The sequence below is a fragment of the Cervus canadensis genome, chromosome 4 (genome assembly GCF_019320065.1).
Source record: "Cervus canadensis isolate Bull #8, Minnesota chromosome 4, ASM1932006v1, whole genome shotgun sequence".
Lineage (NCBI taxonomy): Eukaryota > Metazoa > Chordata > Mammalia > Artiodactyla > Cervidae > Cervus > Cervus canadensis.
Genome location: NC_057389.1, coordinates 80,524,027 through 80,550,083, shown reverse-complemented (window position 1 = coordinate 80,550,083; position 26,057 = coordinate 80,524,027). Strand labels below are relative to the sequence as shown.

The 26,057-nt window shown below is 41.3% G+C and overlaps 1 protein-coding gene across 5 annotated transcripts; it reads left to right on the top strand.

Annotated features, from left to right (window-relative positions):
- Positions 1-381: 381 nt before the first annotated feature.
- On the top strand, positions 382-26,057 carry C4H5orf63 (chromosome 4 C5orf63 homolog). Of its 5 annotated transcripts, none has more exons than XM_043465947.1 (6): positions 397-458; positions 1,963-2,008; positions 9,772-9,940; positions 17,453-17,573; positions 24,693-24,749; positions 25,430-26,057. In XM_043465947.1, the coding sequence occupies exons 2-6, from the start codon at positions 1,963-1,965 to the stop codon at positions 25,592-25,594; spliced, it is 558 nt and encodes a 185-aa protein (XP_043321882.1). In that variant the 5' UTR covers positions 397-458; the 3' UTR covers positions 25,595-26,057. The 5 variants fall into 5 exon arrangements, with proteins under 5 accessions (XP_043321883.1, XP_043321882.1, XP_043321880.1 ...); XM_043465945.1 differs by having other exon boundaries at positions 403-458; positions 25,418-26,057; XM_043465946.1 differs by lacking the exon at positions 397-458 and adding an exon at positions 511-659 and having other exon boundaries at positions 25,418-26,057.

Below are 26,057 nucleotides of genomic sequence, written 5' to 3'. Positions count from 1 at the left end.
CAAACTTTAGGGCTGTGTAGGCAAGTCAAACATTTTGTTCATCATCCCTGTTCCCCATAACCTAGCTCAGCCGGGGCTCAGAGAAAGAGGGCAGTAAACAATAAATGAATGAACGCGGGGGAGGGGGAGTTAAACCGGCCTTCACTGCACGTTCTCTAAAAGCTGGCTTTCATATCTCGATATTAAATGGTTCCCAAACCTGCCAGGTCACTTTTCCGTGGTCTTAAAAACAAAAAAATAAACCAGTGTGGCCTTGATTTTCGCGTCTGTTTTCACGCGTTAACAGCCCAGGCGCGGCCACCTTTCAGAGGGGTGACTGGCTCGGGTTTGGCCTCCACTGACACGAGCCCTAAGGGCTGAGGGCCGGGGCGGAAGTGCGGGAGCGGGAGGGCGCCCGCGGCTGGGGCGGAAGTGCCGGGCGCAGGGCGGAAGCGGCGACAGGGGCGGCTGAGGCTCAGGTGGGTCCCAGCGGTCGGGCGCCGGCAGGTGGGCGCTCGCGGTCCCCAGCCCGGAGCCGGTACGCGGGCGGGAGAGGAGGTCACGGGCGCTCCACGCTGTGCCGCACGCTGCCGATTTCGATTGTCATTACAGGAAATTTAATTAAACCGGGAGCCATAAATCCGTGAACCTCCGCGGGAAAATTATAAGCGCGTGTGTATGTGAGTGCGCGCGATGGCGCTTTGGGAAGTGAACATGGGTGGGAAGAGGCAGCTTTTTAAGAGGAAGCAGAAAACATCACAACTTCATGCCTCTTCCCTGATTAACAGATGCTCTGTTTCGGATTTAATTGAGTTCTGTGAAGTGGCAATGTAATCTCAGTTGGCTGAGATGACTGCCTTTTGAAATAAACGTTTTTGAGCAGCCATGTTGACCTTTAATTGAGGGCCAAAACGTTTAATCGTGAGTGCTGTCGGGAACACTGTGAGTCCTGGGGTTTTCTGGACCTCCTCTCTGCCTTTACTGGACAAACCCAGCCTTCTAGGTGCTGAACCATGAGAGAATAAATCAGAGCCTATACAATTCTCAATAAATATTTAGCCTTGTCAGTCACCCCTGACAAATATGACTCATACTTTTTTTTTTAATAAGTCCAGAGTTATAGAAGTCCCTACTGGATTGTTACTAACATGAATAGGCAAGTGTCTTTCTAAGGTTGTCCTGTGAAAGAACAAGGAGTTATTTTTCTTTTTTTTAAACCTGGCTGATCTTTATTCTTCATAGAAAGTATTTTATGTAGTACTTTGTATTTTATGTAGTACTTTGTATTTTAGAACACTTAAAAAAAGAAGAAATCCACATTATGACCCAGCTCAACCCCAAGATTCTCAGCTCCTATAGCATGGAGATTGTTTCTAAGATCTGTTATGCCCCCCACACTCTCTGGCACATTTCCCAACATAAGTAGGTTTCCTTAACCACACACTGCCTTGGTTAAGCAGCAAAGAGCCATGGTTCAGTGTGTGACTGCAAAAAGATGAGGTGGCTAATTATCTCAGGAATGCTCTATGAAAGTGCTTAAAATGCTAGCAATATTTGGAGCTATATACATTGAAACTGAAAACACTTAGAAAAAGAGATGTGCCCTGAAAATACTGAGTGGTTATAGTAATGTTGGGGGTAAGGCAAAACTAAATCATGGTTCTGTGTGAAATGTCGTAACCTGATAACCTGCGTCTTGCTCTGCCAAGGAACTGCCTGGAACCAGAACAGGTCCTGGTGTGAAAATTAAAGTTGGTGGGCCTGGTGTTTTAGATAGGCAGACTCCCCAGAGTTTTTTCTTCATGCTTACTGTGGTCAGTAGTAACTGCCTGCCAAAGGAGGATCAATATTTTTTTGTCTCCTTTACCAGAGGAAAATGTGGCTATGTGGTTTTCTTTAGATGGATTGATGGCAGGTAAGGAAATAGAAATGAGGATTTTCCAACTTGGGAATTTATTGGACTGTATTTCTATTTTATTCCAGATGCCTGTTTCCAGCAGACTCTTAAATACTCAGAGGCAGTGTGGAGGTACGCCTTCAAAATAAGTTTTCTTTTTCTTATTATTAAGGTTTTTGTATTTCATAACGTGCAAACTCCAGGTGGCTGACGCATTTAGTTACTCTAATGCCAGGGCTCAGGGTTTCACACATAGCAGGACCTTGAGGTGAACTGGTACAAGTAGTAAGGTTTTTTATGTTCCTTATTTTAAATCTAATTTTGCCACTGCTTTATTCAAGGGGTGTACATCAGAGGAAGCCAAAAGCCAGCTGGAATAGTTCCTGCTTGCAGTTTTAATCTTGTTTGCAATTATTTTGAAGGGAGAAACCATCTGGATCCAGGGATGTGTAGTTACCCAGGTAGCAGGGACTAGGTGAGTTTCCATCATCCTTCCCCTAGCATCATGGCAAGTTCAAGAGACAAAAAAATTATTAGAGGAAGAACATGCAAAGTGAAAAGTTTTGGCTAAGTTTCACCTAGATATTATTCCACATCCCTACCTCCCCATCTCAGTTACAGAGGCAGGGAACTAGAGGCATGAAAACATTACTCTCTTTTTATTCCAATCCTTACCCAAGATAAGATTTCCAGAGATAGAAGTAAAACTCAAAATGCCTTCTATTTTAAGAAAGTATCCATCTCCAAGGATTTCAGAGCATTTTACCAATATCTAGTAACAACCATTTTACTGCTGTAGACTTCATCACTGTGGTATTGTATTATTTGTTTGTAAATCTTTGGCCTACCCAAGGTGTGAGTTCTGTAAGGGCAGGGAAAGTATCTGAATCACGTTTATATTTCTAGTACCTGGCACAGAGCCTGGCACATTACAAACACTCAGTACATGGTATAAAGGGGAGGCTGGATCTGTAAGGAATATGAAAGCATCGGTGGGAATCAGCAACGTAGAGAAAAGAATGTAAAACAGTAATCTTTCAAGGGGCTACCAGATGCAGTTTTAAATGCTACAGTTAATGCCTTAATAAATAGCTTGGAGTAAGGAAGGGTATATTTGAGAATCTACAGAGGGTCACCAAACTGCCATCCAAGGTGATCTAGCCTGGTGAGTTGCAGGGTCTTTCTTATACTGAACGGAATATGCAAAGTAAAGGACCCCACCAGCCCTATCTCCATTCTCTCTCAAGGCCTTCAGTGTCCAACTCCTCACTCAAACACCTGTTGAGTGAATATCTGAAAAGTATCCATTTGAAGGTATACTAAATTATTAGCTTATCTAAGCCACTAATATCTTGGTTTGGCCCTGCCTTAAGGATAAAGGATTTTGTTCACTATTTTAAGGCTAGGTTACCCAAATAATATTGAAGGAAAGCCACATCATCTTTTCTACTTGACTGACATTTCAAAAGACTTCAAACTTGTCAGCTTTTTGTATTGTAATAGGGCAAGCATGTGGTCTATCTATGCGGCTTCCTTCTGTTGCCAATGGGAGTCCAGCAGAAACCAGAATGTTACTGCTGGAAACAGATGACCTTCCTCTCATTGCTCCTGTGCTTTTTCATATCAATCATGAAATAATGGGGAAGTGGCTTCTAGTTTAGTCAGGGGTAAGGACATAAGACTGAATTATTTGATTTTTTTAAATTCTTTACTTCTTAAAACATGTAGTTCTTCCAGTCAGCCAAGAGAAAGGATACTGTTATTTAATAGAAATTCAGGAAAAAGAAAAATTAATAGAAATTCAGTCAGCTGAAGCAGCTTAGTTCATAGACTGAAAAAAAAAAGAGAGAGAGATCTAAATTCATCTCTGTTTCTCCAAGTTCAAAAATGAAGTTAATCTGTATCATCTTAGATTTAGAGATCAGAACCTTGTTCTTACCGTAAAGGAACTCTGCCATCTGAAGCTGAGACTTTTCCTCAGTCTCTCCATCCTTAAATCTTAAACAAAATGTGGTATCCATTACTTAGTATACTCTGAGGATTAAGGTATAAAGCTTTTGGAGACTTTTTGGGAAAAAAGAGTTGACCTTGGAGATCCCTTTCTGTTCTGAAAATTCTGTGCTGGTCTCATATGAAAAATAAGCATTGTTCAAAGAGAAAATATAGAGAAAAAATTATGAAAGTCTTTGGTAAAACAATTTCTTTATCAAGCACAGGCATCTCCAAAGTCCCTTGGAATCCATCTCCAAAATATTAAGATTTTCTATCAATGTCAGCTCCTAAGTAACCAGAATAGGACTGAGAAAATTGAGGAATCTCATGTATCTGAAGCTTACTAGAGCAGGACCTCAAGAGTGGATAGTCCCTAATGTTCTAGTATTAGTGTCACAAGTCCAAAGAAGTGATGGATTTAATATCTCAAATGTTCCAAAGGCATTTACTACAAAATGGCTAAAAATGAATGAAACATCTTTCAGGTCTTGTGTGGTCATGTGGATAACTTCACCTCTTGTGCAAAATGAATTGGAAATGGTGGAGTATTAGTGACAAATGGGAGACATTGCCTGGATGGATGGAATTTGAATTGCAAACAGTTGTTTTTGGAAATGAAATTGTGTGCTTTTTAAATAGCAAGGAAACTGGCATTACTAGCTGGGTACAATAAGACTTAAGATTTTTTTAATGAAATTTCCTTCTTTCTGGGTCAGTAGTAAGCATTAGAGATACCTTCAAAGGGAATGGGTCATTTTGGTTAAGAAGGATAATAAGGAAAGGAGTCTGCATAATTCCTTATGCACTTTATCCCCAACCCTTGAACTAGCATGATTTTGCCCTCATCTTAATGCTATCTTTATGGAATGAAGGAATTTTCAAATTGGTTTTTAAACTCTATTAAGCCCTCATGTATGATATAACCCAAGCACATTATTCAGGCTTTCTTGGCTTTCAGGAACAGCTTTGCAGCCATTATGTCCTAATTGTACTGAACATTGTTGCACGCTCTGAATTCAGAATATACCTCTGGCTCTAGGCCAGATGCTGAGTCAATAACTTTGGAGTTGAGGATGAGGGGATGGGTACAGTGTGTGCAAGCCCCATTGTGTTAACAAGAATTAGTCTGGAATCCCTTTTGGACCCCTGGGTGCTAGAGGGAGGGGTCCTTCCTCTACTACTATTCTTGATCAGCATCTTCATTTTATTTTTCTTAGCTAAATGTTTTTCTGGTAACTAACCCTATTACCAAGTAGGCTCTTCTGAAGCAACGATCTGGAAAATGTGACTGCTAAGGTCCAAAGATTCTAAAACAAACTCTTGCTTACTCAGAAGATTCCTCCTCCCTCCTATTTCACATTTGTCAGCTTGCTATCAGCCTCGGCAAACACAGCCGCACTTCTGGAAGTGGAGGAGAATGCCAAGATGATGAGGGTCTGTCATTAAAAATCGTTCTTTAAATGTGTCTGTCAATAGGAAACATTATTCTTATTTTTGGAGGCACATTCTTGGTATTCTTTTTGGAGGTACTTTTCCATCTCAGATGCTTAAACAATGCAAGATCAATGTCACCTCCCCCATTTTCCTGCAGAGTATTTTTGGATGCCAAGGCTTCCCAGTTATGATCAAGGAGCTAGAGAAACAAGCTTGGGATCAGCAAGCCCATGTACACTTCTGCCCAGATCTATTTGAATGAATTTTGCCCAGATGAATTTTGGTCCTCTTTAAATGGGCCTAGCATTTTAGACTCCTACAGTTAACTACTTCCAAGGCTTTCTTTGGAGCCTTTTGACATCATGAGCTATTGCCACAGCATCTCTTCTGTATGTGATTTCCCCTTCTGTGATCTGGAGGACATTTGAAACCTAGGACAGTTTCTCCTAGTCTCTGTAAAATGAGAGAACAGGACAGGAGGTCATAGTTCCATATTACAGTTGATGAAACTGAGGCTTAAAGAGACAAGGAATTGCCTAGCATCAGAGAACTAATTGGTGGAGTTGTCTGTCTTTGGGGTTTAGATTTATGAAATCCTCACACAGGAATGCACCCAGGAATTTAAACGCGCTGAATTCCAACTGAAACTCTATAAGATATAAAGAGTAACTTTAAAGATGAAGAATCGTGCCATTTGTGCTTAATTCCCCTGACTGATGAGTTAGTGAAAGCTATATTCCTTTACATTTACTTTGACCTCTCTACACATTTATTCAAAATACTTTGGAACAAGTTTTGTCTTTAAAGATTATTAATAAATCCAACTTTACCGCTGCCTAAGCAGCTTCTGTTTTGATATACAGGAGTTGGGTTGAGGATATCATTGATAAAATAACAGTGGTACTGAATTTTCCCTTCTTTGAAAATATAAAGGCAAGTATTAGGAAGGAATAACGGGAAAGGAAGTGACCTTTGTTCAGAGCCCATCAAGGGAAAATCTCTGCCTCTTGCAAAATGAATTTCATTGTACTGTGTAAGGCCTGAGTAAGCTAAGCCAGATCCTGGTGCCAGGGTATTTGCTGGTCAAGATATTAAGTCTTAGTGGAAAATAAATGGGCTTCTCTGGTGGCTCAGACAGTAAAGAATCCACCTGCAATACAGGAAACCCAGTTCAATCCCTGGGACTGGAAGATCCCCTGGAGAAGGGAATGGCTACCCACTCCAGTATTCTTGCGTGGAGAATTCCATGGACAGAGGAGCCTGGCAGACTACAGTCCATGGGGTCGAAAAGAGTTGGATACAACTGACCAACTAACACCAGAAGATAAATATGTTGGGTCTTGAATCAGTTATATCCTGTCTTAGGAATTCCCATTTAAGTAATGTTCACAATCTGAAACTTTTCAGCTATTTGTTTGAAATGTTTTTCAGTTTTCAATTCCCTGTTTCTGAGACTATCACTCCTAGAGTTTTAGATCCTCCTTCTGGGGCCAGTAAAAACACATTTAAGTCAGTAGACTCATCATCATCAGTATTATTAACAGTACCTTATCTTTGTGTTATTTCGTAACAAATAGCTAAGCTTTATTTCTCTATTCTGCTTTTTAACTTGTACAAAGATTTTTATATTTATTGTCTCTTCTTAAGTCATCCATCCAACTTCTGCTTTTATTCTTCTCCTTACCCCACTGCCTCCATCTTCACCAGAAATATCTCCTTTTGTTTAAGAGGTGAAATTAGGCAGGGATCAGACAAGGCCATTCATTTTAGGGGTTGGCATTGGTTGTAAGATTTCATTCCTTTGGAGTAACATCAGACACATCTTATCTGATTCGTGGTAGATTCTTTGACTGTCCCTTTTCCAGTCCAAGCCCTCATCACTCTTTTTGACAATCGGCCACTCCTATCTTTCTGGACATACTTTCTTCTGCTGGTTTCCATGACAGCCCACTTTTCTGATTTTCCTCCTACCCCATCAACCTTTCTCTCTGCCTCCTTCACTGGCTCCTCTCCACACTACTACTGAATGTTGGATTGCCTGAGAGGTCTCTCCTGGGCCCTCTTCTTTTCTTAGCTATTTAGATGATCTCACAATCTCATCTGTAATAGGAGCCTTCAAACTGAAGGAGTCTTGAATGTTATCTTCAGTCCTGGTTTCTGTCCTGGCTACCAAACCTGTACATGCCACTTTCTACTTCAGCTCCAGCCTGTCCCTCACTGAGCTCCCAGACCCATACCCCGCTCAATCTGTTCCTGCCTCAGCATCCCTCATTTTAGTAAACTGGCACCACGACCCACCCAGAGGCTCACGACCGAAACTAGGATAGTCCTACTGTCATTTTTAATTACTCAAATCCAGTTCATTGGCAGGTCCTTTCACGCCTGTCCATGCAACACACCTTTCTCCCCTGGACTACTACAGTAGCCCCTAACTGGCTCCCTGGTTCCACTCTTGCCATCCCAAACCCATTCTTCACACAGTGCTAAGTGAAAGTGAAAGTCGCTCAGTGGTCTCCGACTCTTTGCGACCACATGGACTGTAGCCTACCAGGCTCTTCTGCCTGCTCTTCTCCAGGCCAGAATACTAGAGTGGGTAGCCACTGCCTCTCTAGGGGATCTTCCCAACCCAGGGATTGAACCCAAGTCTCCTACATTGCAGTCGAATTTTTGACTGTCTGAGTCATCAAGGAAGTCCACACAGTGCTAAAGTCATCTCTTTTTTTTTGACCGTGACATATGGCTTGCCGGGCTTCCCAGGTGGCACAAGTGGTAAAGAACCCACCTGCCAATGGGGGTCTTCTGTCTCCTGACGTAAGAGATGTGGATTCATTCCCTGGGTTGGGAAGATCCCCTGGAGGAGGGCATGGCAACCCACTCCAGTATTCTTGCCTGGAGAATCCCATGGACAGAGGAGCTGGCGGGTTACAGTCAGACATGACTGAAGCAACTTAGCAGTCACATGTATGTGGCTTGCAGGGAGTCTTAGTTTCCCAACCAGAGATACAGCCTGGGTCCCCAGCAGTGGAAGCACTAACCACTGAACTGCCAGGGAAGTCCCTACAGTCCTGTTTTTAAAATGTACATGTGATCACGTAACTTCCTTCCTCTAAATCTAATTATGCTTAAAACCTCAATTCTTTAACATAACCCCCGAGGCCTTAGGTGTTCCAACCCCCACTGACCTGTCTCCTCCACACTTCCCCTTGCTTACTTGCTTTAGCCACACTGTCCTTTCTTGTTTCTTTCACTAAATCAAAGTTGTCCTCAGCCTAGAGCCTTTGCACTTTCTGTTCTCTCTCCCACAATGCTCTTCTTTCAGATCTTTGTACCTTCTTAACCTTTAGTCTCAGCAAAAATGACACCTGCTCAGAGCACCTTGTTTAAAGGCCTGCCTTGGTTACCATCACATCAGCTGTTTCACTCCCTCCCCTCTGCTTACTACTGTCTGATGTTGTCTGACCTAAGAGTCTCTTTAATGTGCCCCGTGACAGTACGGACCCCAGGAGGGCAGGGACTTAACTGTTCGGTGCACCACTGAACCCAGTACCTGTGAGTTTCTCATACGTGGAAAACGGCAGGTAATTGTTGAATGAGTGACTTTCATCCCACACCTAGATTTTCATAACTCAACTCTTTCCTGCCTCCATTCTTCTTTCCTTTGCAGTCTATCCTGCTCACTGCTGCCGGATCAGTCTCCTAAAATACTGATTTTATCGCATCACTCTTTTCTTTAAAACCTTTCTTTGGCTCCCATCCAAAAGGCCACAGCATTCCTACCTCATGCCTTTGTGTCTAACCCTGACTTCAGAATGCTTTCCCCTTTTCTATGTATCCAAATCCTACATGACTTCAGATCCTTCTCTCGTGAAACCAGTTCCAATGTCAGCCCACAGTACTCTTCTCTTCTTTTCTCTATGACATCTGAAGTTGCCCATTAGATGCCCCCCCATTGTGATCTCTCCTCTATTTATATTGTTTCAGTGAAGAATTTATCTCCCTCCTAAATCCACTACAGCGTGTCTCTCTCTAGTTGCTTGTATCCAGAATATAGAGTTGATTTCTCCATGTGAGAGTTTTATTTGGAGGGAAAGAAATGGGCTAAACACCAGACAGGATGAAGAAAAAACAACAGGGGCTTAATTTTACTGAGAATTTGAAGGGAGTGGGATAGAGGAGCAGAGTGAATGTACTAAGTGATGGACATGTGAATGCCATATACCTTCGGAGTTGTAATGTTATTGGATAGGCCAGGGCCCACACTTCAAACAGTTAAAAAACTTTGTGCAGAACAGTGTGTTGAATGTAAATGAACGCAGCACCCATTGCATTCAAACAGTGGAGTGGAGACATCCAGATACTTGGAAACCCCAGAGTCATAGTAGTCATTTAAAAGAAAGTTAGAAAGGGGGCTTTGTCTCTAGGAGCTCATGTGACCAGTCATATCTTTCTGGAACTGCTTCTCTCTGCAGGCTTCTCTCTCCCCGGTGTGATGAACCTATTGCCACTGAATCCTGGAAATAGAAGCTGCAGGGAGCAGGGTGGATGTGTGGGTGTGTCTGCCCAAGATCTCATGTGTTATGTGGGATCAAGTCAACAGTCCGGATCACAGACAGATGAGGCTGTGATAATCATCTCACAGTATGTGCAAATATCGAATCAGTATATTTTATACCTGAAACTAATACAGTGTCACATTATTTTAAAAAAGAATGGAGCTGAGCATGAAGCCATGTACAGGTGGCCCCAGGGGTGCATGGTGAGCCAGGGATCCTTGTTATAACATCATGTCTGAATTGGGGCTATCTCCTTGGCAGTTCCCCTGGCCAGTTCCCCTGACTGCTGCAGCTGAGGTGCTGAAAAGCACCTGAGGTCCCACCCAGAGAGTGAGGGGCCCCCTCCAGGCGGCCTGCCACCCCCTACCCTCTGTTTCTGTTCTGCAGCCTCATTCTAACGCTGCTTACTCTTGGAACTGACACCTCAAAGTATCAGCTCAATCTGCAGCTTTGACTGGGTCCCTATACACCGCCTCACCTTGTCAGTCTTGGCTCCACCCTTGGGCCCAAGATCCCAGGCTAGGCTCCCACTAGGGGAGAGAGGGAGGTTTGGACACCGCTGACTGACCACAGCACATAAGACCCCTGGGGAGGCATCATTCATCCCTGTTTCTCTGGATCAGGGAGAGCCCAGTGACCCAGATGAGTGGGTCACTTTCACCTCATTACATGAGCTCTCAGTAATCTAAAATAGTGGATTCTGTTCCCAATAGAGGGGTGTTTATGTGGGCCTGTGTGTGTGTGTGTGCGTGCACACACACATGTGTTTCTAGTCACTGGATAACAATAGGAATGTTATACTTAGATGGTAGTGAATGTGAAATGGAACACTTAACATCTCACGTGGCACGAATGACTGAACAGAAGCCCTGAGCCACTCTGGAACTCAGGTCCAGCAAGAGCGACAGTAATAGTCTTAGGTTAATTCCAGCTCAGTATTAAATTTACGTTATACTCTTGTGAAGAAGCTCCAGCGTTTGGCCTTGGAGAACAGAATGAAGCAGGGCAAAGACTAACAGTTTTGCTAAGAGAACACACTGGTCATAGCAAACAACCTCTTCCAACAACACAAGAGATAACTCTGCACCTGGACATCACCAGACAGTCAATACCAAAATCATACTGATTATATTTTTTGCAGCTGAAGATGGAGAAGCTGTATACAGTCAGCAAAAATAAGACCAGGAGCTGACTGTGGCTCAGATCATGAACTCCTTATTGCAAAATTCAGACTTAAAGAAAGTAGGGAAAATGACTAGATCATTCAGGTATGACCTAAATAAAATCTCTTATGATTATACAGTGTAAGTGACAAATAGATTGAAGGGATTAGATATGATAGATAGAATGCCTGAAGAACTATAAATGGAGGTTCGTAACATTATATAGGAGGCGGTGATCAAAACCATCCGGGAGAGAAATAAATGCAAAAAAGCAAAATGGTTGTCTGAGGAGGCCTTATACATAGCTGAGAAAAGAAGAGACGTGAAAGGCAAAGAGAAAATGAAAGATATATCCATCTGAATGCAAAGTTCCAAAGAATAGCAAGGAGAGATAAGAAAGCCCTCCTCAATGATCAATGCAAAGAAATAGAGGAAAACAATAGAATGGAGAGACTGGAAAACTCTTCAAGAACATTAGAGATACCAAGGGAACATTTCATGCAAAGGTGGGCACAATAAAGGACAGAAATGGTATGGACCTAACAGAAGCAGAAGATATTAAGAAGAGGTGGCAAGAATACACAGAAGAACTATAAGACCCAAAACAGACCTTTAAAGACCCAGATAACCATGATGATAGTATGATCACTCACCTAGAGCCAGACATCCTGGAGTGTGAAGTCATGTGGGCCTTAGGAAGCATCGCTACGAACAAAGCTAGTGGAGGTGATGGAATTCCAGCTGAGCAATTTCAAATCCTAAAAGATGATGCTGTGAAAGACCTGCACTGAATATGCCAACAATTTTGGAAAACTCAGCACTGGAAAAGGTCAGTTCTCATTCCAATCCCAAAGAAAGGCAATGCCAAAGAATGTTCAAACTACTGCACAACTGCACTCATCTCACTAGCAAAGTAATGTTCGAAGCTAGGGTTCAACAGTATGTGAACTGAGAACTTCCAGATGTATAGGCTGGATTTAGAAAAGGCAGAGGAACCAGAGATCAAATTGCCAACATCCGTTGGATCATAGAAAAAGCAAGAGAATTCCAGAAAAACATCTGCTTCATTGACTACGCTAAAGCATTTGACTGTGTGGATCACAACAAACTAGAAAATTCTGAAAGAGAAGGGAATACGAGACCACCTTACCTGCCTCCTGAGAAATCTGTAGGCAGTCAAAAAGCAACAGTTAGAACCTGACATGGAACAACAGACTGGTTCCAAATTGGGAAAGGAGTACATCAAGGCTGTGTATTGTCACTCTGCTTATTTAACTTATATGCAGAGTACATCATGCGAAATGCTGGGCTGGTGAAGCACAAGCTGGAATCAAGATTGCAGGGAGAAATATCAATATCCTCAGACATGCAGATGACACTACCATTATGGCAGAAAGCAAAGAGGCACTAAAGAGCCTCTTGATGAAAGTGAAAGAGGAGAGTGAAAAAACTGGCTTAAAACTCAACATTCAAAAAATGAAGATCATGGCCTCCAGTCCCATCACTTTGTGGCAAATAGATGGGGAAATGATGGAAACAGTGAGAGACTTTATTTTGGGGGGCTCCAAAATCACTGCAGATGGTGACTGCAGCCATGAAATTAAAAGATACTAGCTCCTGGGAAGAAAAGCTGTGACCAACTTAGACAGCACATTAAAAATCAGAGACATTACTTTGCCAACAAAAGTCCGTCTAGTCAAAGCTATGGTTTTTCCAGTAGTCATGTATGGATGTGAGAGTTGGACTATAAAGAAAGCTGAATGCCAAAGAATTGATGTTTTTGAACTGTGTTGTTGGAGAAGACTCTTGAGAGTCCCTTTGACTTCAGGGAGATCAAACCAGTCAATCCTAAAGGAAATCAGTCCTGAATATTCATTGGAAGGACTGATGCTGAAGCTGAAGTTCCAGTACTTTTGGCTATCTGATGTGAAGAACTGACTCATTTGAAAAGACCCTGATGCTGGGAAAGATTGAATGCAGGAGGAGAAGGGGACAACAGAGGATGAGATGGTCGGATGGCATCACCAATTTGATGGACATGAGTTTGAGCAAGCTTTTGGAGTTGGTGATGGACAGGGAAGCCTGGTGTGCTGCAGTTCATGGGGTTGCAAAGAGTTAGACACGACTGAGTGACTAAACTGAACTGAATGAAGGTGGTACCTGAGCTTAGATAGACTTTTTGATTTTGCACATGAACTAACAACACTGCAGCTTGCTGCTAAGAGATCATGTGAGCTTGGAGATTCGGTGTGCCAAAGGATTCTTTGAATGAATAAAAATTCTGATCTGTGAAGGTCAGTTTCTCTACTCAAGTGAGAACAAGTTGTTTGCCTTCTAATCAGACACACACAGCATTTGAAGAATCCAGGAGCCCCACAAAAGTGAGGTGCAGCCAGGGCATGGGCAGCTCCTCATGCAAGAAATGAGTAATCCTTAATAAAGGCGCAAATGACCCTGGCTTCTTTCTGTCCTATGATCAGTTGCTTTAATGATATGCCCTTCAGTGCTTCACAGGGAAAACACTATAAAGTTACCTTTCTTATACTGCTTCAAGGAGGACGGAATTGAGTCCAGTCAGCCCTCCCCCATGCTGTATTTGATTAGGCGGATAAGACCACTGAAGTTGGCCTCAGTTTTGTTGAAAAGCCAGCATTCCCTCTCTCTTTTGGGGTGATCCATGCCTTTGAGCAGCCGTGTACTTGAAACAGCAGGAGTCACCATCTTTATCGTTAGGCTGTGGAATTTGTTTTAGACACATTCTAAATCCAGTCTTATACTTTTTTTTTTTTGTCTGTGACAAAGGTGACCCAGCTGTGCTTTTTTGATATTATGCACACAGCTCTTTTTGCTTATATTACAGAGACATGTAACAGAATACAAAGGATAAAATTGTGTGTGTGTATGTGTTTGTGTGTGTAGTAAAGACACACATTTCATGACTAAATTCAATGACATAATCAAAAAGTTGTCCTAGTCATGAGCCAACAGGTACAGACCACCTTTCAGAACATTTCTTACAGTGCTGAGATACTGTTCAAAAATAATAGAACTATGACAATGTCACATTGACAGAGTAGTCCATATTAAGATTTTACTTCAAGAAGGCATGATTGGGTGAATATGACATTGACAGCAATGGCATTAGGGTTTACAGAGTTAATAAAATATTCTAAGAAGAATATTATAGGATTCCAATTGGAGTGTACCATTTTTCATTTTACTTTTTATTTCTAAAAGTAAGTGAACTCCAGTGGTCAGAACTTTAGCCTTAATACCTTATTTCTGCCTAGGAGAGGTATAGGGAATTTTTTTTTAGTATATATCAGACTCCAATATAATTTTATAATACAGTGCTCACGAAGAAATAAGTTAATTTAACAGTGTGGTAAAATGCATGTGCCTCAGGGCATTTGGAAAATATGCAGGTAGTAAAACTGCATAATACTCATGCATTTCTCAATAAACAAATGCCTCATGTTTAAGTGATTAAATTTACATGGGAGAAAAAAAGGAGAAATGGAGACTAACATGGAGAAGAGAACTAATTTAGGCAGAATGGTAGTGGCATCTCTGAAGACTTTATTTAGCTTTCTGGGTTAGTTGAACAAGTATTCTTGCAAATCTGAAATGAATAGCAACTCTGTTTACTATGACAGGTTTTATTTGTCTTGGGTGCAACCAAGACCGCATGCTGTGTTTTGTCATGTTGGAAATACTAAAGCAGATTTCCACTGTGATTGTGATTTTTTTTTTTTTTTTTTTACAAAAGCCTTAACACCTCAGTCTCAACTTAGCCAGCTAAAAGCAATAAGTTTTCTATTCCTTACCAGACAGACATCAATAAATCTTAAATCCTTCCACTCAAAGCACACAGCTGCCGTTCACTATCCTGGTTGTCATCTTAGGTCACTGCCTTACATGGCCTGCTCCTTCTCATTTCCAGGGCTGCCTTTCTGTTTTTACTCTCACAAAACTGATCTTCAGAATTTTCTTTCTCTTTCATTTAACACAGCTTCTTTACCTTCATACCCTAGGAGGGTGTGTCACTATTAGCATAATGCCTTCCCCAAACCAACGTGCAGAAATTTGTACCTAGTGTAAACATGGCTAGCATTCTACTTTCCCCCTTCATTTATATCCTCTGTAGACAGAGACATGTTTTGAAGCTACTGTCTCCAACCACATTCACCTATTGGAGTGCTGATTCTGCTGAATTTATGGAAAATATATACACCAGGGCTTATCACTTGGTTGAGAGTAGCACAGCATATTGTGAAACTATTTAGATCTCCTTTCCACCTTAGAATAATGCTGGGTCCTTGCAGAATTCTTATCACATTCTTTTTTATGCATTATCAGGATCATTTATAGCAGGGAGATCCAGGAAGAACTGGAAGACTAAGGGTTTAGGAAAGAAGGAAAGATTATTGTTTCCACAGGTCAGAATTCAGTCCTTTTGTCTGTCTTTACTCTAGTTTGATATGGGTTCAGTGCTTTTAAAGTCATATCATTCTGTTTGAAATGAGTTTGAAGCTAATGTTACACTGAGAAGCCTGGTCACCAGTAGAGACCAGAGCACGGTTAATACAGGCATGCCCTGTGGAGCAGAGCAGAATGAGACTGAGACGGTGGGGAAGGGCTGGGACCAGCTGCAGTGCCCTGCCTGCTCTTGTGGACGCGCGGAGGAGCGCTTACCTTTAGTTATGATATGAGATCTCCCCAAACAGTGACTGCTCTGCACCCTGAGTGTCTGATGAGGGGCAGAGGTGAAACTGGAAAGGGGGATAAAAAGTGTTAGTCGTTCAGTTGTTTCTGACTCTTTGCAACCCCATGAACTATAGCCCGCCAGGCTCCTCTGTCTATGGAATTCTCCAGGCAAGAGTACTGGAGTGGGTAGGTAACCATCCCCTTCTTCAGGGGATCTTCCTGACTCAGGGATCGAACCCAAGTCTCGCACATTGCGGGCAGAGTCTTTACCGTCTGATTCACCAGGGAAGCCCCAATAGTGACAACTGTGCGCACTGAGTGTCTGTTGAGGGTTAGAGGTGAAACTGGAGAGGAGGAGGGAGGCTCACTGTAATACTACTGACATTCAGACAGTTATTTAAACAGCTACTGTATACCAGGTTAATGGTAGACACTCAGGAGTTACTGGAGTGAATAAGTATCTGCTCCTATGGAACTCATGTTGTAGTAAAGGGAACATACAGGTAAAGAAACAATTTTAGTGAAGGATAATAGAAAACTATAGCGAGATATGAGGAAGGAGAGTGGTGGACCGGCCCATGTTGATAAGGTAGTCACTAAGGCATCTCTAAAGAGGTGACATGTGCCCAGGCCAAATGAGAAGCTACCTGAGAGTTTTTCACACAAGGAGACAGGAAGTGCAGAAATCCTGACAAACAAATAATCTTTGGTTATTCAAGGAACAGAAAGAAAATCTTTGCTCTGCAACTCACCAAGATAAGGGAGGGGAAAACTGATAGGTGAAGTTGGAGAGATGGAGTAAAGAGAAGTTAAGAAATGAAGATCCCAGGAATGAATTCATGCTAGGAATATTGATAAGCAATAAAGTCAACAGTGCATATGTTTTAAAAGTAAAATGATCATATATGTAGTTTAAAGGACAAAGCTGGAGGCTCAGAAGAATAACTATAAATAAGTAGGGTGTCTTATGTCATGCAAAGTAGCAGGATGAGAGAACTTCAAAGCCTAGTGTTTGACATGCTGCTGTTACCACGCTGTTCTTATTGGAATATCTCCAGCAGAAACACTAGTACATTTGTGGATGTTTTCACAAATGATGGCAACCTCCTTTTAAAATACTTCTTAAAAGAGTTGAGTTTATTTTTGTTTTTGACAAGTTAGCTCAGCCTAATTCTCCCTGTAAGTTCCTCTGAGTACCGCTCTGTTTCCCCACCTCTTGCAGCAGAGCACAGATCTCATAAGTAATAGCCTTAACCTTCAGCTGGAAGCTTGTGCTGCTTACATACTGTTCCTTTACCGTGAAGGTGGCTGGGCACTGTTGAATGCCCACCAATAAGATAAGCTACCTCTGCAAATAAAAATCATCTCAGGAAACTTCCACATTTTAGAAGATCATCAGGATGCTAGCAAAACCTACAGGTGCAATTTAATTTTTTATTCTAATTAACACACACATGCAATTTGCTTACAGAAACCAAGTGATTAGACACATAGTTAATTCATACATTTGGATTTTTCTCCTTCTAAGTTCTGTTTTCTTTGGAATACAGTGCATATTGAGGCATCATGGAGACGTGCCAAACATCTTGGCCTCTCTGCCACTCCTAGACTCCAAGAAGTACATCTGAAGTCTTCAAATTCCATTACAGACTTGCAGCTTACTGTTCCTATTATAAAGAGCAAAGTCTAGGGCACATAAGTTTACTGCTCTGTTTTTCTTTTGGCAGAATTAAGATGCTCTGGTTTCAAGGAAATAGCATGCAACTTGCCAAACACTCCTTTCAACTGCTCTTGAGAAATCTCTCTGCCTCAAAGACTGCTCTGCCTGTGCTGACCTTATTCACAAAGGTACAGAGGAAAAAGTAAAATTACTACTTTAAAAACATAAAGTATTCAAATGTTGGGGGAAGAAAGTTGTACATTTATGAAAGGGGGGAAATGTTGAAAGGAAAGCAAGCAATGGTGTAAATTTTCTTCAGACTCACTCATCAGTTTACAACAGTGCTAACTCTTACCCTACCCAGATACTTCATTGTCTCACTGTTTTCAGAGAGTAAATTAATATATTTGTCATCTAATCCTTACATTGAAAGAAAAGAACTGATGTTTACAAGTGTATCATTTAGCAATATAGTCAGTTCTTGTTATTTGTGATAGTCATAGTCTATAAAGTCGCTACAAATACTGAATTAGCAAGTATTGAACCACTGCTCCTAGGGTGACTATAGGGTTAGCGTCCTTTGAGCATCTGGTCACAACGTTTTTGTCAGCTGATCAATACGTAACCTTTGTTTTAAGGAAGATGGCCGGCTCTGCCAAATACTGCTGGTAGTTTGAAAGAGTGAAGTCTGAAAATTGACCAATGGATTCGGCAACATGAAGGTCATTGGAACTTACGAGCATTTTCAGAGAAATGATGAGGAGAAAGCTCTAGGGAGTTGGTCAAGAGAGGATAAGAGGCGGGGGAAAAATGCATAACTGTGTTTTAGGTGTGTCTCTGTTTAAAGGCACCTTATTTAATGAACACTGTTGATTCATTACCACCGAGCTCAGGGCCAGCAACATCATAACACGTGCCTGAGCGAAGCTCGTCGGACACAGCACCTTCTCCCTAAGGCACAGCACAGCCTTCTTACGCTTAGAAACAATGGACAGCACCTCAGCACTGCACTTGGGCTATTTTAAATGGCAGAAAAACACAAAAATGCAAGAATCATGGCACTCAGTAGATCATGATTTGGCCACCTAATGCGAAGAACTGACTCATTGGAAAAGATCCTGATGCTGGGAAAGATTAAAGGCAGGAGGAGAAGGGGACAACAGAGGATGAGGTGGTTGGATGGCATCATGGACTCAATGGACATGAATTTCAGCAAGCTCCGGGAGTTGGTGATGGACAGGGAAGCCTGACATGCTGCAGTCCATGGGGTCGCAAAGAGCTGGACATGACCGAGCGACTGAACTGAAGTAGATCATGAAAAGGACACTTGTTTCCAGTATGAGAGCTAGAAAGAGCTTCATCTTGTTGCAACTCAGCTGAAAATGTACACTTTGGGCACTCAGATTTTTTACTGCTCTATGCAACTGCACATCCATGAATGACTGCAAAAGTTTGGGTGTTAATTTTTAGGGTTACAAATAAGTTTTAGTGACTAGATGAATTCACAGATACAGAATCCACAAATAATGAGGACTGACTTGTACTTATTTTCTTATCCCTAACACTAGTTTTAAGTCTAAATTTGGCAATAAGGAGTTCATGATCTGAGCCACAGTCAGCTCCCGGTCTTGTTTTTGCTGACTGTATAGAGCTTCTCCATCTTCAGCTGCAAAGAATATAATCAATCTGATTTTGGTGTCAACCATCTGGTGATGTCCATGTGTAGAGTCTTCTCTTGTGTTGTTGGACGAGGGTGTTTGCTATGACCAGTGCATTCTCTTGGAAAAACTCTATTCGCCTTTGCCCTGCTTCATTCTGTACTCCAAGGCCAAATTTGCCCATTACTCCAGGTGTTTCATGACTTCCTACTTTTGCATTCCAGTCCCCTATAATGAAAAGGACATCTATTTTGGGTGTTAGTTCTAAAAGGTCTTGTAAGTCTTCATAGAACCATTCAACTTCAGCTTCTTCAGCGTTACTGGTCAGGGCATAAACTTGAATTACCGTGATATTGAATGGGTTGCCTTGGAAATGAATAGAGATCATTCTGTCGTTTTTGAGATTGCATCCAAGTACTGCATTTCGGACTCTTTTGTTGGCCGTGATGGCTACTCCATTTCTTCTAAGGGATTCCTGCCCACAGTAGTAGATATAATGGTCATCTGAGTTAAATTCACCCACTCCAGTCCATTTTAGTTTGCTGATTCCTAGAATGTCGACATTCACTCTTGCCATCTCCTGTTTGACCACTTCCAATTTGCCTTGATTCATGGACCTAACATTCCAGGTTCCTATGCAATATTGCTCCTTACAGCATCGGACCTTGCTTCTATCACCAGTCACATCCACAACTGGGTATTGTTTTTGCTTTGGCTCCATCCCTTCATTCTTTCTGGAGTTACTTCTCCACTGATCTCCAGTAGCATATTGGGCACCTACCAACCTGGGGAGTTCCTCTTTCAGTATCCTATCATTTTGCCTTTTCATATTGTTCATGGGGTTCTCAAGGCAAGAATACTGAAGTGGTGACATTGTATAGGAGACAGGGATCAAGACCATCCCCATGGAAAAGAAATGCAAAAAAGCAAAATGGCTGTCTGAGGAGGCCTTACAAATAGCTGAGAAAAGAAGAGAAGCGAAAAGCAAAGGAGAAAAGGAAAGATATTCCCATATGAATGCAGAGTTCCAAAGAATAGCCAGGAGAGATAAGAAAGCCTTCCTCAGTGATCAATGCACAGAAATAGAGGAAATCAACAGAATGGGAAAGACTAGAGATCTCTTCAAGAAAATCAGAGATACCAAGGGAACATTCCATGCAAAGATGGGCTCAAAAAAGGACAGAAATGTATGGACCTAACAGAAGCAGAAGATATTAAGAAGAGGTGGCAAGAATACACCGAAGAACTACAAAAAAGATCTTCACAACCCAGATAATCATGATGGTGGGATCACTCACCTAGAGCCAGACACCCTGGAATGTGAAGTCAAGTGGACCTTAGGAAGCATCACTACGAACAAAGCTAGTGGAGATGATGGAATTCCAGTTGAGCTATTTCAAATCCTTAAAGATGATACTATGAAAGTGCTGCATTCAATATGCCAACAAATTTGGAAAACTCAGCAGTAGCCACAGGACTGGAAAAGGTCAGTTTTCATTCCAATCCCAAGGAAAGGCAATGCCAAAGAATGCTCAAACTACTGCACAATTGCACTCATCTCACACACTAGTAAAGTAATGCTCCAAATTCTCCAAGTCAGGCTTCAGCAATACATGAATTGTGAACTTCCAGATGTTCAAGTTGGTTTTAGAAAAGGCAGAGGAACCAGAGATCAAATTGCCAACATCTGCTGGATCATCAAAAAAGAGAGAGTTCCAGAAAAACATCTATTTCTGTTTTATTGACTATGCCAAAGCCTTTGACTGTGTGGATCACAATAAACCGTGGAAAATTCTTCAAGAGATGGGATTACCAGACCACCTGACCTGCCTCTTGAGAAACCTATATGCAGGTCAGGAAGCAACAGTTAGAACTGCACATGGAACAACAGACTGGTTCCAAATAGGAAAAGGAGTACATCAAGGCTGTATATTGTCACCCTGCTTATTTAACTTATATGCAGAGTACCTCATGAGAAACACTGGGCTGGAAGAAGCACAAGCTGGAATCAAGATTGCCGGGAGAAATATCAGTAACCCTGGATATGCAGATAACATCACCCTTACGGCAGAAAGTGAAGAGGAACTAAAAAGCCTCTTGATGAAAGTGAAAGAGGAGAGTGAAAAAATTGGCTTAAAATTCAACATTCAGAAAACTAAGATCATGGCATCTGGTCCCATCACTTCATGGCAAATAGATGGGGAAACAGTGGAAACAGTGAGAAACTTTATTTTCTTGGGGCTCCAAAATCACTGCAGATGGTGATTGCAGCCATGAAATTAAAAGACGCTTACGCCTTGGAAGGAAAGTTATAACTGACCTACATAGCATATTAAAAAGCAGAGACATTACTTTGCCAACAAAGGTCCGTCTAGTCAAGGCTATGGTTTTTCCAGTGGTCATGTATGGATGTGAGAGTTGGACTGTGAAGAAAGCTGAGCACCGAAGAATTGATGCTTTTGAACTGTGGTGTTGGAGAAGACTCTTGAGAGTCCCTTGGACTATAAGGAAATCCAACCAGTCCATCCTAAAGAAGATCACTCCTGGGTCTTCATTGGAAAGACTGATGCTGAAGCTGAAACTCCAATACTTTGGCCACCTCATGTGAAGAGTTGACTCATTGGAAAACACCCTGATTGGGGGCAGGGAGGAGAAGGGGACGATAGAAGATGAGATGGCTGGATGGCATCACTGTCTCGATGGACATGAGTTTGAGTAAACTCCGGGAGTTGGTGATGGACAGGGAGGCCTGGCGTGCTGCGATTCATGGGGTCACAAAGAGTCGGACACAACTGAGCGACTGAACTGAACTGAACACTAGTTTTAAGTCATAAAGCAAGTGTAAATTTTTTAAGAGATTTTTCCTGTAAAACTTATAAGACAAGCATTATGGATTTCCTTTTGCTAATTAACATTACTTTGTGTGATTTATAATCAAAAAAGAAAGTGCTGGGTAACAGAATAACTTTAGTGAAAAATACTGCAATTCAAACAAAAAAGGTCTCTTGTTTAATAGACTTACTTAGATTTCAGGCATTTTAGCAATTTGAATATATCTGAAAATTACCTAATAAAATTTTAAAGTTAATTTCTTACTGAAAATAATCTTAACTACTTTTCATATTCATAATAATATATTGCACTATTATGGAACAAAAATATTTCATAATCTGTGTCTACATATGAGAAATGCATGTGAAAATTAACCACAAAAATAAAATAATCCATTAAGGTTAATGGTGCTCATTCAGCCTAACTATTCTGCACAATTTTTCAGTTTGAACAACAGCCAAGTAAGCCAAAAAAGAAAATGAAGTCACTCAGTCATGTCCTACTGTTTGTGACCCCATGGACTGTAGCCTACCAGGCTCCTCTGTCCATGGGATTTTCCAGGCAAGAATACTGGACTGGGTTGCCATTTGCTCTCTAGGGTGTCTTCCCGACTCAGGGATCGAACCCGAGTCTCCCACATTGCAGGCAGACTCTTTATCATCTGAGCCACCAGGGAAGCCTAAGTAAACCAACACATGTGCCAAAAAAAAAAAAAAAAAATTCCACCAATCTTCCGTTCAGCTTAAAACTTGTACTGAACCCTTCATTTATGTCAATAGACATACAAGATATTACTGTCACCTCCAGGAGTTCCCAGTTCTCTGAAAGAAAAAGTACATATCAGGTCTCTTCCATTTATAAATAATAGAAAGTACTTCCCAGAATGGCTTAAACGAAAAAGGGATTTTAGGGGTTAGTCTAGTTTCAGAAGTAGCTTGATTCTGCAACTTAAGCATATTACCAATCTCTTCAGCTCCACATTCTCTGAGTTAAATCAGTGCACACTCTGGCTCTTCAGATGGATAACTGCAGCAATCCCAATCCCAGATCTCACATTTCAGGTATCTACAGAAACCTCAGCAAAAGCCTCACATTATCCATTGTCTAAGACTGGCCAGTCCCTGAGTCATCTGTAGTCGAAGAGCTAAGGTGTGTGTGTGTTAGTTGCTCAGCTGTGTCCAACTCTTTGCAACCCTATGAATCCTGCCAGGCTTCTCTGTCCATGCAATTCTCCAGGTAAGAATACTGGAGTGCACAGCCATTGCCTTCTCCAGGGGATCTTCCTGACCCAGGGATCAGACCCAGGTCTCCTGCATTCTTTACCATCTTGTCATTTTTCAGTTCATAGATTTCTTTAAAATTTGATGAACATTTCCTCATAAAAATACACACACATGTGATAATTTGCCCAGACATCCATGGTCCCTGGGTTAAAAAAAAAAAAAAGTGATCTTAGATCTACTAAAGTTCTTTATTATAAAAGCAAGTACTTCTGCAATTTCACTGGGTTTTGTTTTGCTTTTGCTTTTAAGATCCTCTCTTGACTTTTTTGAACTTTTTCAGAAAATTTTAATGTGGTTATCTTAAAAATCACAGACTACCCATCATCTGTTTATTATAATGCTAATAATAACATAATGAGCCAAATTCTCTGAAGCAGGAAAATAGGGCCAGAAAGACCTTTCGGAAGGAAAATGTCTTTTGATGATCTGGGCTCTTATTTCAAAATATGGTGAGTTAAGCTGGAGGAAGGGCCTCCATAACAGCTCATCGTTTTCTATCCTGTTAAAAAGCAGGTTTTATATAAGCATCAGTATGGTATCAGCATGTTGATATATAAGCATCAGTATGTTGAATCTGTTTTTAGCTCATACAAGAGAACCTACAGTAGTCCTTGTTCACTGAGTCAGGGCCTCATAAGCCTTTAAAATCTGCCAGTGGTCCATAGCATTCTCAGGAGACGTCTCCTCTAGACAGAGTGCAAACAACAGCCAAGAAACTTGCTCGTACAGTGGAGTGACTCTGGGAAACCTACTGCTGACACTTATAATGAGAAAACTGACAAAACATTAAAGAGTTGGTAAAATCAGCACCCAAAGTAAAGAGATTTTTCCCTTCTAAAGACGGGGTAGTAACTATCTAACTCCATCCCACTGGGTTGTTAGGAAAAACAGGCTGGGGACTTCCCTGGCAGCCCAGGGGTTAGGACTCCATGCTTTTGCTGCTATGGGTCCAGGTTCAATCCCTGGTCAGGGAACTAAGATTCCTCAAGCTGCATGGCATGGCCAAAGAAAAAGAAAGATAAAATAAATGGAAAAACAGGCTGGCAAAGCTCAGTGCCCCCCGTCAAAACAGATTTTAAGAAATTCTGGCAATGTCAGCCAGGCCTAGAAGGTGCTCCTCATCTAGGAAGGACAAAGCCCTAAAACTATAGATGTTTTGAAAATGATCTTCTCAGGTATCAATTATACTAAGCCAGTAACAAGAACATATAAACATCTAAATGTATTGTGTGTACATATATATACACATATATGCACATGTATATATATGTGTAACATGTAAGCATCAACATTTATTAGATAAATATGCTTGTAGAGAAGAAAATCAAAACACAATTAAAAATTGCCAAAAGCCCATTTACCATGAAATACCAGCTATTTATAAGATTCTGTAGCAGTGTTTTGCTTTGGAAATAAAACAGTATAATTAACCTGGGAGAAAATAGTCCTTTAAATTAAGTATAATCTGCTTCTTGTGGCTTTTGTCAGGCTGAATGCCATTTCTCTGGGATTAATGGCTTTTTTCTTCCTATAGGATCCATGTCCCCTTTGTGATGAAGCCAAGGAAGTACTGGGGCCTTATAAAAACCGGGTAATATGAAACACTATAGCTTTATGTATATGGAATGGATAGTATATGTAGTATAAGACAAAGCATCTGTCTGGATCCTTTCTTTAGGAAAAGACATTGAATTATTTTTCATTTAAATTTTCTTTCTGTTCTTTAGAGAGACTTTAGTGCTGATTTCCATAAAAGTCATTACACCTAAGTGTTTTTCTCTGAGCAGCACTGGTTTTCTTACTCTGACTGTTAAAATGAGTCAAAGTTAACCAGCAGGTACAGTATTCATGCTTTAAGCTTTTGTCCCTATTCCTTTTATGTTATTTTGTCATTTCCATGGAAGTGTTTTCCAGTTGCAAACTGTGACACCTTTCCCAATCTTCCAGTCCAAACATGTCTTTCTTGAGTCTCAGGCAGCTTCCCAGTTGGGGACATAGTTTATTTCATTTCAACTGAGTAGTAATGCTGAACCTCACAGATAGAACAGAAAAGTAGCGAACTGGAGAATTAAGGAATATAAAGAAATAAATCAGGTTGGGGAAATCAAGGTCATTAGATGACTGTGGACCTCAAATAAACAACAACCGTAAAAAAAACTCTCTGAGTGTTAGAACTGGTCTGGGGATCAGTTTGTCACTATAACCATTGCATTGTTCCATGTTGCTGAAAAATAGAGCTTTAGTCTGTCTCTGTTTCAGTTTATTTTACAGGAAGTGGACATCACACTTCCAGAAAACTCTGCCTGGTATGACAGGTATAAATTTGACATCCCCGTCTTTCATTTGAATGGCCAGTTTCTGATGATGCATCGAGTAAACATCTCAAAACTTGAAAAACAGCTCCAGAAACTTGAGCAGCAAGGTGCAAGAGGCTGACAAACACCCTCATGATTTTCTACCTTCTCTGTCCAGAACGTGTTTTCCTGAGGAAATGACCGTGGCTTCAAACTCCTTTTGTCATTTTCACACAGCTCTACAGATGTTCTGAACTCAGTGGTACCAGATAGTGATATTCCTCTTGTGATTAATGGAAGTACCAGTGTGGGAACTGTTTACGTGCTGGCATTTTATAAAATAAGTGGAGTGTATTGGCAGGGAGGGGATGATGGAAGGCAGGAGAAATCCACTTGTTCTATTTATTTTACTCTTTTGTATTAATATGGAAGCATCTCACATTCACTGGACAGAGCCGTTTATAAGAAGAAGGCTCTGTGTCCCTGCTGCTGCCCTAAGGGCTTAACTTTTTAATGAAAGAATAAATGTTCTTCCACTTGGTAGATAAAGTGAAATGTGAATTGCTAATAAGTGTACACAGTCAATAAAAGGATGTTTTAACAAA

What these genes read in the sequence shown, in the direction of transcription:
- C4H5orf63 (XM_043465945.1), top strand. Translation starts at nt 1,963, where the DNA reads ATGCCTGTTTCCAGCAGACTCTTAAATACTCAGAGGCAGTGTGGAG. An exon ending in TGCTGACCTTATTCACAAAG is followed by an intron (nt 17,574 to 24,692) that starts GTACAGAGGAAA and finishes TTCTTCCTATAG; the next exon opens with GATCCATGTCCCCTTTGTGA. An exon ending in TGGGGCCTTATAAAAACCGG is followed by an intron (nt 24,750 to 25,417) that starts GTAATATGAAAC and finishes TCTCTGTTTCAG; the next exon opens with TTTATTTTACAGGAAGTGGA.